The 13,700-nt window shown below is 34.8% G+C and overlaps 1 protein-coding gene across 3 annotated transcripts in view; it reads right to left on the bottom strand.

Annotated features, from left to right (window-relative positions):
* Nucleotides 1-380: 380 nt before the first annotated feature.
* Nucleotides 381-13,700, bottom strand: part of LOC128998039 (trafficking protein particle complex subunit 12) — a 53,825-nt gene continuing 40,505 nt past the window's right edge. For all 3 annotated transcript variants that reach the window (XM_054423982.1, XM_054423980.1, XM_054423981.1), the window contains exons 7-9: nucleotides 3,972-4,138; nucleotides 3,307-3,439; nucleotides 381-1,761 (exon numbers count right to left, since the gene is read on the bottom strand). In XM_054423982.1, coding sequence (XP_054279957.1) covers nucleotides 1,519-1,761; nucleotides 3,307-3,439; nucleotides 3,972-4,138 — 543 coding nt within the window. In that variant the 3' untranslated portion in view covers nucleotides 381-1,518. The remainder of the gene's footprint in view (nucleotides 1,762-3,306; nucleotides 3,440-3,971; nucleotides 4,139-13,700) is intronic.

Below are 13,700 nucleotides of genomic sequence, written 5' to 3'. Positions count from 1 at the left end.
TGAAACAATGTCATTTTAGTAAACATTATGCCTGAGGCTATTAAGACTGAGATTTTGATGTGGAAACCCAATTTTAAAATAGTGATTCTTGTGCAAAAACCCACAGATTGTTTGGACCACATTCCATCCTTGGTCAATTTGGTGCTGTTCAAAATTGGAAAACAACGGTGAACTGGGTAAAATTATTTAGTATAACAGCTTAAAACAAAAAAATAATCTGCTGTTGCCGCGAAACCCTTTGTACACCAGCAAATGTTGAGAGAGTGTGAGCCGCAGTAACTCGAAGCCCGAAGAGATTTGCCAGGAAGCTTTTGTTGTTGAAAGCTTTACGTTGGCTCTTTTTTTTTGGGGGGGGGGGGGTATTCTGATAAGCTACTTCATCACCATCATCATCATTCTATATTGATTTTTCCCTCAAGGGGTACATCAAAAACATACATTTCCAAAATACAATTACATGCCAAAAAACCAAGGTTGGTAAATTAGTTTAACTAATAACTAGGTAAATAAATAATTATATAAATATTAACATGCAATAAATAATTCAATAAATACTTGAAGTTCGAGGTTTTTCTAAGTTGCCCCACAGATTTGCTTAAACGGAAGCTAAGAATTGTCCAAAACTAAAGTGATTCCTGAAGAAATTCTGGAGGAGTATTTGATGGAGTTTTCAAGTGACTAAAAAGGAATGTCAAGTAGGACAAGGACGTCACTTGCAGGATTTTGTTTTCAAAAAATGAAAAAATTACTTTGTTAAGCTCAATTGGCAAAAGATAAGCTGTGTTTTGATGTGCTATTTATATATATTGTGTGAATATGTTTAATTTATAATATAATGGATCTTGTACAATTTATAAATTCGGCCGCTTTCATTGCCTCACCCTGTAGTATTTTTGGAGAAGAAAATGGGAGAAGAAAATTGTTCTTGAAGAAAGAAATTGTTGTAAATTTAATGTGGACAAAAAATCTAATATTCAAAGTTGTAATTGTAAAGTGTACAGTTCTTAAAATGTAAATTGTACTTAAAATTACATACAAAACTAGACCAATTCACGCACGATTTGACGAAGTTGGCGGTCATATTGGAAACATGGCGGCTAAATATTTTTTTTAAACTTGACCAGAATAAAAAAAAATCCAAGGCATTTACAACCCGTCACAACGGCAAAATCCAGCAAACCCGTAAGTTGCAAGAACTCAATTAACGACCCCACGAGCCACCTGAAGACGAGTTGTAGAACTTAGTAACTTCAATACTTATATGGTACATATTTTTAATTTAAAACTAGTGCTACTTTGCGGACATTTAGTGAGTCACTTAAACCTGAAGACCAGTTCTGCTAGGCAGTCAGTACTTTCCCCATTATTGAAAAAAATGTATTAATGCATTTTCAAAAAGTTAAATTGACGTAATTTATAGCAATTTTCAAATTCAACACTCTTCACTGAGTTTTTGGTAATTGCATATTCATGTAAAGAAAACAATGTCTACATCAACATTTGCAGTCCATGCGGTTGTCAGATCAGCTTTAGAGACTGAAGGTTGAGAGAATCTCCCTTGCACTTGCAGATGAGCCGTAGCAAACTGAGCTTCTTGTCGTTGTGGTATGAGCTCTCGAGCTCGTAGAGTGTACACAAGTTGAGGACGAGCTGGTCCTGCAAAGCTCGTACGGGATTGGTATTGATTGCTCCTGTCAAGACTTTGATGGCTTCCTTTAAATGACCCATGTAAAGAAGGCAAACTGCACAGTTGTTCAGCACCTAATAAAAAAAGGTTTAATTACAAACCTCATCTACAAACATCAAGTACTTAACACAGTAAATTGGGACCTATATGTATCAATTATGAAAAAACTGAATACACTGCGTTTCGAGATATCTGTCCTGCAGCATGTTACTGATCTCAAGACAAGATGGTTGTTTATTGTACTTCTTTTGTGTCAAACATGCTGTATGGGATAGAGTTCTGAGAAGCTATTCAAACGCCAATACATTTTCAAAATAAAAAAATCATAATAATTATGCAATGTTCATAACCCAAATAATCTTTTGAATCATTTAAAGAATTTTTTACATTACTACCTATCTTGATTTTCCAAACATTACTTTTGATAAAAATATTTTTTTATGACTGAAAACTGATAAAGTAACTATCTAACAAAGTATCAAAATGTATTACAATTATCTATTCTTAGGCATATCTCACTTCCACTAAATTTAGGGGGGAGAATTCATAGTAAACTACTTGATAGTTTGAATAAGGTGAACTGAAACATCTAAACAATTAAGTTTCATTTGCTCACAGTTGTTGCTACAATTGCAGAAGACAATTAATTAAAACCAGTGAAAAATACTCATGTAAATGTGTAAAAATTAATTTTAATGTTTTAAATCGAAGATAAAACATTTTAACTAGTTTTTTCCTGTGAATAACCGATTGTCCGAAATCGGTATCCTACAATCGGTTATCCTAATACCTCCAATTAATTCCTAGCTGTTATGGATAATCCACTCTCTACTGTGGCTACTTTTTTATACCAAAATACACATAGTTATTTTTATCATTACATGGTCAAGAGTTAAACAGTGCTTGTAATTTTATTTTCTTTTTAGCGAATTTCCCATATAGGAAATATTTAACCAATTTCCCAAATAGGGAATAAACTAACACTGTAGGTCTCAGTGTAAGATCTAGACCCGAGACAGATTTACTTTTTCATTTCAATGTGCCCAGAGGCCAAAAACATCATTCACGAACCAGCATGATCGGACTATGGGAACGGGGTTGTACGGAGGTTTTTATGGAGTATAGATTATTTTTTACCCCTGAATTTTAAAATGTTGGTATTTCTTTCAGGAATATTTTGTAGAGCTTAACAAAAATAATTTAGTATATTGAAGCATTGTTGTATGTCTAACGGTTACAGAAAAAATTCAAAAAAAGTGTAAATTAAAATTCTCATGTTATTCTTATGGAGAATAAATAAACTGTTTTAGTTTGCTTGTTTAAGGATATATTTTAATCAAATTAGGCAAATTTGTTTATTTCATACTAAGCTATCAACATTTCAATAAAAAAACACACCTTATTACCTTTACTGTAGCAGTAAACCTAAGTACTCCTCTTAAAAAAATAATTTTACTTATAATAAATCTGACATTCGTAAGGGAATATTATAATAGAAATCCCACCAGGTAAATGGAAATTCATTAGACTGCAGGTTTGCTGTGGCAAGGGTATTTACAGCATTTATTTCCTTCTTTTTCAAAAATTGATTTTGAATGACAGTATATAAATGTCTTTACCATGAAATTCGTGGGATTGATGAAGGAAGCTTTCTCAAAAAATTTGTATCCCTCCTGAAAATTGTTTTGAGCTACAGCAAGCAATCCTTGGTCAATCAAATCCTGGAAATCTTGGCCAGTGCTTAGTGTCCCTCTAAGAAAAAATAAAATGCAATGAACAATTAGCAAAAAGAGGTGAATAGGTTGATGTATTCAGAATAGCAAAACAATTATTATACAGTAGATGATTTTACAAAAATAACTTAAGATTTTGGTTCCAGCCACATGTTTCCATAAATTAATGGAGATACATAGCATGTAGTTGTTATATATTTGCTAAAAAAAAATTCTGAAGGAAATTAATATCCTTACGAGGGCTTATTACCTTGCCGTTCCAGTTCATTAATCCGGGGTTTCTGTACATTACCAAGCATAGTTTGATGCTGAAAATCAGTAACAGCTGGTTTAGGTGCAAGGGCGGTCCTAGACCAACATTTAGGGGGGGGGTCGGGGGGGGGGGGGTCCTCCCCCGGAAAAAAATGTTAAAATGATGTGCTTAAATGAGTGATTTTTAGCTATTTGAGACATACAAAAATAATAATATACCTACCTTAATGTATAAGATTTCCAGTTTATTATTTGTACCTGGTATAATATTGTCCCTAATGTATAAAAAGGATACTTACACAGTTTGAAGGCAAGTTCGAGCGTTGGTGAACCATGTATCAGCTCCCTGGACATCCCCAAGTTGCAGATATATGCGGCCTAGAGTTGAGTACAAAACTCTCTTACCCGCAGCACTGGCTTCATTCTTTATAACCATATGAAAAACCTCTGTCATCAATGAAAAGTCCTGAAAAGATACAGAGATTTAAAAAAATAAAACAAAGATGTATTTATGTAGAATGTATCTATTTATTGAATGACTTCTTGATCAGCATTAAGTACTTGTTATTAAATTCACAGAAAGTAAATAATAATTATTTGTCTAATAACTTTTGAAACATATCTTTACACTTACACTGTTAACTCTCAAGACGGTAAATATATATAGGTGACACCCGTAGCCTCGCCAGCCGAAAATTATCGTGGCTTCAAACTTCGCGTTAACCGAGAGAGAGTTTTGGGAGCTTAATTCACGCACACAATTCGACAAAAATGGGATTTATTACTTCATTAATTCAATAAAATTATACAATCAAGAACTCACTTAAATTATATAATTAAGGTTTAATAACTTTTTACAAAATAATTTAATTTAATTAAATTGAATTTGAAGTTAAGAAATAAAATTTAGGTTAGAGGGAGCGCGGAGTCGCGTCTGTTTTAATTGACATTTCAACGCGGACTGCTTTGTTCCTTGGTTGTCGGCAGTGCTGATGCGCCTCGCGGACCAATCAGCGTTCAGCGTAGTCTCTGAGCGGCACCCTGCGCAAGGCTCGACCTCTTTGCCCGCCAAATACATTCCCCAACAGAGGCTAGCTCCGTCAGCAGAAAGCCCGAGTCAGCACCGGCAATGAGCATATTCCAGCTTCATAACTTTTACCATTAGAATATTATTATAATTTAAACGAGGTTGGAGATAGTTTGGTGATGCTGGGATATTCATATGGAGACTCAATTATCTTCAAATAATTACTCAAATAAATATTTCTTAAGTTTCTGACCACTGGTTTGGACGATGATCATATTGATTAATTATTGATATTAATGTACTGATAAAGGTGTGATGGTCGATGTTAACACCAAACCAGGCCATTTATACAAATTTGGCAGTTACTCCTACCCTGCCAATTCCTTATTTAATTATCATATCTCCTGAGTAGTCGATTAGAATTTGATTATTAGGAATATAAACGGCTAGGCCGTTACATAGGGTGCGGCAAAAAAAACTATCCATTTTCTGCAGCGCACTGTTCAGCGACAGGTCGTCTGAGGGTGGTGGGAGTAGGCTCGTTGGAAAGCCTATACAATGCCATTTTTTGTAGCCATAGAGCAGTGGTCGTATGAGCTACGTGCGGTTGTTATCGAGTCGTTTTTAAAAAATCATTGCAACTCAGCGGCAGTTCCGTGATTTTATTCAATTAGGTCGACATAGAGAGGTTCCGTCGTGATTATCTGTATGGATGATTACCAAATTATACAGATTATTATTCTAATCCATATGGATGAAAATTAACCTCAAAATTTGTATAACTTAGCGGTCAGACATAGCCGCTTGTTTTCGGGCTGGCCTACGAGGACTGTTTTCCACAGCAGCACGAACTCTATCGAATGTTTGTTGTCTGGCGTCCGATATGACTTTGGAAGGCCTGTCAGCTTCCTTTTCAACGCAGAAGCAGTTGTCCTAAAGTAAGTAACCCACCGCATTATTGTGCTACGCAACGGAACTTCTCCATGTCGCCTTAATTGAAAGAATGCATGAAACTGCCGCTGAGTAGCAATGAATGAATTCACTATTTTATAAAAACGACTCCATAACAACCGCACTAGCTCAGGCGACCACTGCTCTATGACTACAAAAAATGGCATTGTGTAGGCTTTACAACGAGCCTACTCCCACCACTCACAGACGACCTGTCGCTGAACAGTGCTCTGCAGAAAATAGATCGGTTTTTTTGCCGCACCCTGTATAAGAGATGGTAAGTGGTTATCAATTTTGATTGGACACTCGAATCATCATCAGTGATTCGATAGGGTCTGATTTCCCAATTTGTTGATTGATATAAGTAGGGACTACTTATATCCTATTGGCTACCGGAAGTACCCGCCGAGAAGTTCCTATTAGTACAACTGGAATCAAAATTTACTTGTACATTAATTAGGTTATTTTTATTTATAAGTAATCATTATTTTATTGGATAAAACATTCTTCATTACAAAGGAGCAATGATGAACAGATGCATGGTCATTCCATAAGTTATAAAAACTAAAACTAAAAAGTTACAACAAAATTTATATTTTATATTTTTACATTTTTCCTTATTAAGGTCAGTTCACTCATATCAGTTCAGTCTCAGTTGCGTAACAAATTCCTCAGTCAACTGTCCGTCAGTTAGTTTCAGTTATTGATCAAATAAAAGGATTACCTTATCCAACCACAGTTGTTGGTATGACAACTAGTTTCGCTCCTTAGAACTTCATCAGGTCATTGTATCCCAATAAGCAAAAAAATTATTACAAATTGTCAAAAGCTGTATTACAATTGTTGTATAACAATTTTAAAACATTTTGATTTCAACTTCATATTACAACAAGATTAATACAAGATTGAAACAATCTTTAAATTGTTTAACAATCAGTTTATGCAGTATAAAAAAATAAGTTTTAATATGAGTTGTAACTATTTTACAACAATTTTAAAACTGTTTTATTCTTAGTTTTGTTATAAACAATTTTAAATCAATTTTCTTAACAATATTTAAATTGTTTACAAACATTTTAAACAATTGTTAGTGTAGTTCTTAAAATACACGTTTAAACAATTTTGAAATAAATTTAATTTGTTTGATTATTTATGTTTGATTAAATATGAGATGTTTAATCTTAATTAATAATGGGTTGTAGGCCTATCCCTGTTTTGGCCGTTTTTAAACTCACTTGCATTTACTTTGAATGAATGAATGAATGAATTATGAATTTATTCCACCACATATATACAATTTACACAACCAAATGTACAAAAGAAAAAAGGGCTTTATGCAAAACTAAACTAACTAACTATAACTAATTAACTATATACATGTGTAAAAGGTTGTTCCTATCTAATTAGTTCTGGAATTAGCAGACATAGGCTGTGCCTGTGCGTCTGCTAAGTTGCTATAAAGATTATGAAGTTAAAGTGGTGCAATTTAGTTTTATATTTTGTATGAGTGAAAAGTAAAATTAAATGAAAAGTAAAATTAAATGAAAAATTAAATGAATTTCAGCAGTTAAGAAATAGTAATGTAATAAGTGACAGTACTCTACACGAAAAGAACATGCAATAATAAAAGAACATGCAATAAATATCAATAGAAGCGTCGGAGAGAGAGCGGCTAGGGTGTGCCGTCAATGTCGAGGTCCAAGTCAAGTCAATGGTCAAGTCAAGTCAATGGTCAAGTCAAAGGTCGCGGGCCGATCCCGTCGCGCCGGTAAGATGAAGTAATAATAAGATCAGCTTCGTCCGTATTTAAATTAAGTAGCCATTCTTTAACAAGACGTTTAAAAGAGACAATAGATGTGGCGTCAAATAAATTTAATTCAGAATAGTATTTACAAAAATTTCGAAACACTATGTGAGATATATAAAAAGAATTTGTTGTTGAAAAAGTGTTGTATACCTGAAGTGTAGTAATGTGGACTTGAGATGAGTATCTTGTGTTATGAGAATGTGAGGTTTCATTAAATATTCTAGTGCAATTCTTGAAAATGTTAATTAGTAAACATTTGATATATAGTTTGCGAACTGTAAGAATTGATGTTTCCTTAAATAGGGCGTCAGACGGAAATCGTTTGGATTTACCAAAACCAATCTTTAAAAGTGACCTATGAGCAATATTTAGAGGTTCGAGCAAACTTTTAAAACATCCTCCCCAGGCTATAATCCCAAATGAGAGCAAAGATTGGACGTAAGCAAAGTAGGCAATTTTAATTTCTTTTAAGGTTAGAATTCCATTCATTTGTCTAAAGGCAAACATGTATTTCCTGACCTTACTCCTTACACTTTGAATATGTTCAGCCCACTTCAGCCGACGGTCGAAAATTACACCCAAGTATTTATATGAAGCTACCTCTTCAATAGCTTCGCAATTACAAGACAAGTTAAGGAAATCACTACAAGAATGAATTGTTAGGTTTTGTAAATTATAATCTGTGTTTTTACTAATAGAAATAGGCATAAATTTTGTTTTTGATATGTTTAGGGAAAGAATATTTTGGTCTAACCATTTTTTTATAACCATTAGATCATGTTGCGCTTTTTCTCGCACCTCGGGCCACGACTTCCCCTCCAGGAAAATTAGTGTATCGTCAGCAAACAAAAATAACTTTCCAAAAATATTGATTCTCGATATATTATTAATATATATTAAGAAAAGAATAGGCCCTAAATTACTTCCCTGGACCACCCCATAATCGACAGGCATAGGATCACTGTCTGTACCACAAATTGTAACAAATTGAGCTCTGTTTGAAAGATAACTCTTGAACCATTCCAAAGCACTGCCGCAAACTCCAATTGTTTTTAACTTGTTGAGAAGTTTTAAACGATCTACAGAATCAAATGCTTTTTTAAGGTCAAGAAATATTAGTATAGAACGTTTTTTGTTGGAAATGGTATCGTACAACTCTTTGTTTACATCAAAAAGAATATCTGAAATATTTTTGTCGTGACGGAAACCGTACTGATGCTCACTGAGAATGTTATTAGAATGAAGGTAAGCAACCAACTGATCTTTGACAGCCTTTTCAATTATCTTAGTACACATGGGCTGCCTGTCGGGCCGCTGCTCATGGTCGACGAGCCCAAAACAATAGGATGACGTTGCGTCATAATGATTTGTTCATAAATTATTATAATTATACAGGGTGTTTACTGATGTCGTATAAAAGGTTGTGGACTTGCACTTAAATTCATTTTATACTAAAGTTACTCAATTAATAATTGAATTATGAATAATACACTTTTACTGAATACATGTCATTAAATCGGGAAAATTCAATTATGTTTTAAAAAAAAATTGTTTAAACAAATCTTGGTAATATTTGCAAACTAAAATTAGATTACCAATTATGTTCAAATATAAGACATACTTTATCAGGTTTGCATTTTTATCCAAACGTTCAAATTATTTAATAAAATTACTGCTCTTTTCAAAGATTTATGATTATCTTTTATGTATGAGTAATTTGTTTTAAAAAAAATTGGAGGAACAACTGGCTATTATAGAAGTCGGGATGCCCTCATACGTAAACAATAATAATATAAAACATAAATGTTTTTGTTTGAAAGTGATTGCGATTTAGGTGCCGTATATTATTTTTTTATTGAGGAAAAAATAAATATTAAACATTAGTACAGTAATAGGCTAAGTGATATTAGAATATTTCATTACAGTACTTACTGTGTAGAGGAGTAGAATTTCAAATCAAATCAAATCAAAACATCTTTACTTTCCTTACAAGTACATGGGTACAAAAATAGTGTCAAGTATAAAGTACTAAACTAGCCTGGATATAAATATATTTTAAGTATCAATATTTATTCAATGAGTTCCTCCATTGAACGAAATGAAAATGGCGGGTGGAAGTAAAGACGACGAGCACTGTGGTGAATGTAATTATAAAGTTACAAAACGGGAGGTATTTTTTGCGGAGGTATATGTGAAAAGTGGTTTCACCTCAAATGTAGCAAAACAACCAAAGAAGAATGAAAAAAAATTGAAGAATTGAAGGGTAAAGCTATGTGGTTCTGCTCTGCATGTGAAAGTGAGGTTAAACGTTTCATAGACCGTTTGAAAAATGAACATTTGAGTGGCAATACCAATGACAATACCAGCTTAAAATTGATCTGGGATAAATTAGACTTGATTCAAACTAATTACGTTAAAATAGATGAGCGGCTGAAACAAGTTGAAAACTCTAGCAAATCAATTCCAACCCCAAACATTATTGGGAATAGGCCTACCACTACAGACGAAAGTGATCGTTGCACATCCGATTCAAATGTAATGAACAATGAAAATGTTAATATCGAAGTATTAAATGTTTCTAGTGTTTAAAAAATATCTGATGGTTCCAATGATATCGAAACATATGCACAAATAGCAGCCCAAAATAAGACTGCCAATCAAGATACCAGGGCTCTGGGTAGGCCTAAGCCTAACCCCCGTGGCAAGTTAGATAAACTTAGCGAAAAAGAGAAGAGGTTATCTGTTAACCATAGTAAGAAAACTGTCGTGGGTTCTAAGCCTAGTGTGGAGAATTCCAATTTGATTTCGGCTCAGAAGAAGGAGTGGGTGTTTGTATCTCGATTGTCACTACAATGCAAACCCGAGGACATTAAGGAACATTTAGAACAGGTGGGCGTTAATACTAGTAACGTGATTTGTGAAGAAGTTAGGACTAAATTCCCTGGCTACAAGTCCTATAAGGTAGGAGTCAACCCGGAAGACGTAGACAACATTATAAAGCCGGAACTGTGGCCTGAAGGTGTACTTGTGTGTGAGTACACATCACCTAGACCTAAACCTAGACCGTTCCACAATGATAGGAAGAGTTTTTTATGGAATGCGAGACCGCAACGCAAAAAGAACTAACACCTCCTAAAGTCCATATGGAACAAGGCCTAGGCCTATCTACCTCAACATCACTACATTGTAAGTCAAATGTTGTAGGCCTACAGCGTAAAGGATCCTGTGTACTTAAATGTTTATTCTTAAATGTTCAAGGATTACAAGGCAAGCTAAATATGTTAGAAATAGAAAGTACTGAAAACGAGTATAGTATTATCTGCTTAAATGAACATTGGCTCGTTGAAGAAGAAGTGGAGTTCCTTAACCTAGACGGCTTCAGAAGTGCAGCGTTTTTTTGTCGGAAGAATTTCATTAGGGGTGGTACTGGTATCTTTGTATCCAGCCTGATAAGTTTTGAGAATTTAAAACTGGATTGGCTCTGTGTTGAAAAGAATTTTGAATGTTCTGGTATATTTATCAAGGCTTTTAATTTGGCTATAGTATCGGTGTACCATTCACCATCTGGAGACAGCAACATCTTTCTCGCTAATTTGGAACTGTTATTAATATTCTTAGATCGTTTCAAGAGTAATATAATAATTGGTGGTGACTTCAATGCCAAATTTGATGTAAATAATAAACTACAAAGCGTGAAGCAGCTTGTCTACACTCTGGAACAATTTAACTGTCATTACATTAACAGAGCGCCAACTAGGTTCAACGCCTGTCTCGACAACATCTTTACCAACATCTCGGAAGAGTTATATTCTTCTAAAGTGGTCTACCCTGATATGTCTGACCATGATGGGCTGGAGCTTACAGTGGAGTTGGTCCAATCTTCTACTCGACCAGAAATACCTACAGTTGTCAATAGAGACGTCTCTTTGAAGCGTTTACAAGAATTTAAATCCAATTTACTACAAATTGACTGGCTGCCTCTGTTAAACTTTGGTAATTTACCTGCTGAGGACTTATTTAATGTTTTTTTTCTACACTCTTCTGGATGTTTTTTACATAAGTTGCCCGGAGAAAATCGTAAGAAAGAAGAACAAAACTTCGAGTGGTGCAGGAAAATCTTGGCACACACAGGACTTGAAAAAAATTAAAGAAAGGACTATGGCCTATCGTACAATACTTCAAGCTTCTCCTAGCGAGGTGGCACTTAAGGCATATAATTGCAGTCGGAAGATCTACAAATCGGCAGTCAACCAGGCAAAACTAGATGCAAACGACAGATCCATCGAGTCCGCTTCCAACAAAAGCCGAACAGCTTGGAACATCATCAAGAAGAGCACAACCAACAATGTTCCGGATGTCGAGGTGGGAATTTCCCCTGAGGAGTTTAACAACTTCTTCGTCAGCTCAGTAGAGGAAGCCAGAAGTACCATTGATCAGCCTGATGTGTCTTCAGAGGAACTGCTTCGTAGGTCCGGTCGTTGTGAAGCTCACCTTGAATGGAAATATGTGTCCAGTGAGGAGGTTATAAGTGAAGTGCGGGCCATGAAAGTTTCAAAAAGTAAAGATGTGTTCGGCCTCTCGGGTTACATAATCCGGTATATTCTGAGTGCAATATTGCTTCCTTTGGTGTTGTGTATCAATGCGATTTTTAGGGAGGGAGTTTTCCCAGAAGTGCTGAAAATAGCACGAGTTGTTCCTATTCACAAAAAGGGTTGCAAAAGTAATGTCAAGAATTATCGACCAGTGTCATTAGTGCCTATTTTAGGTAAATTAATTGAACAAATTGTAAAAGTTGAATTTGTAACCAGGTATGTACACACTTTGATAGATTTAAGCTTTTTTCTGCATGTCAGTTTGGTTTTCTGAGTGGAAGGTCAACTACGGATGCCATTGATTGCTTTGTTTCTGGGATTTTGGAAGCTTTTGAGGGAAGGAGTCTTGCTCAGGTGACTGCGTGTGATTTGAGCAAGGCTTTTGATTGTGTCGATCATGGTCTCTTGCTGTGTAAATTGGAGCACTATGGCATCCGTGGTTGTCCTCTCCAATTTTTTAAGTCTTATTTAAGTGGTAGTTCACAGTTTGTTGATGAAAAGGGTGTGCATTCCAGGTGCATTGAAGTTAAAACTGGGGTTCCCCAAGGCTCGGTCCTTGGTCCCCTACTCTTTTTGATTTCTGTCAATGATTTGCCACTTAGTATTGAGGGTTCTCAAACCACAATGTTTGCAGATGATACAACGTTCCTAACTGTTCACCCTGATCTCAATAGATTAAAGTTATCTGTAGAACATACAATGAAACAAGCTGGGGATTGGTTTAGTGCCAATAAACTCCTTCTTAATGTAGACAAGACACAACACCTAGTTTGCCATACTAAAAACAAAGATTTGGGCTCAGGTGTAATTTGTAAAGAGGTTAGGCCCATAAAAGTCCTGGGTGTGTTGATTGACAGCAGCCTTTCTTGGTCAGCTCGCATTGATTTAGTATGTTCAAAACTGACAAGAGTTATTTATTTAGTGAATAGGTTAAAAACTGTTGTTTCTGAGAAATATATCCGAGTAGCCTATTTTGCATTTTTTCAGTCAGTGTTAAGCTATGGTCTGATTCTCTGGGGTAACGGTAGTAATATAAGTGATGTTTTGTTACTTCAGAAAAAGGCACTTAGAATAGTAACCAAATCAGCTCTCAAAGCCCATTGTAGACCTTTGTTTATAAAAACTAGGATATTGACTGTCATTAACCTGTACATGTATGTGTGTTTACTTGATGTTAAATTAAAATTAGGAGACTTGGCTGTTAGAAAAGATTTCCATTCTCATTACACTAGATCTAACTCTCTACTTGAAATTCCGTCCTATAGACTAAGTAAATGTGCCAGTAACCATTCAATCATGAGCTTAAAGTTATTCAATGTATTGCACTCTGAGTCAAGAGCGTTGCCTGAGTTGGTTTTTAAAGATAAGCTATACAACTGGCTTGTTGAACATCCTTTTTATGTGATTAAAGAGTTTTTTGATGTAAAAGTTGTTAAGTTCTGATGTTTAGATGTTTAATAGTTTATCTAGTATATTCTCCACCCAGCCTACAGCCTTCTTTTTACTTTTAAACTTTTAAATTTTTACCTGTTATTGTCTGTGATATTAGCTTATTAATCTAGTCTGACTGGGTTACTGTGTAACCCTATTTTACCATAATATGTGACTATGTCTATTGCAAGATTGTTTTGCTTAATGACAATAAAGGATT

Source organism: Macrosteles quadrilineatus, unplaced genomic scaffold (assembly GCF_028750875.1).
Source record: "Macrosteles quadrilineatus isolate MER2022 unplaced genomic scaffold, UCM_ALF_1.0 Scaffold_7__1_contigs__length_78375512, whole genome shotgun sequence".
Lineage (NCBI taxonomy): Eukaryota > Metazoa > Arthropoda > Insecta > Hemiptera > Cicadellidae > Macrosteles > Macrosteles quadrilineatus.
Note: the sequence above shows the minus strand (reverse complement) of the source record. Positions and strands in the feature narration are given on the sequence as shown.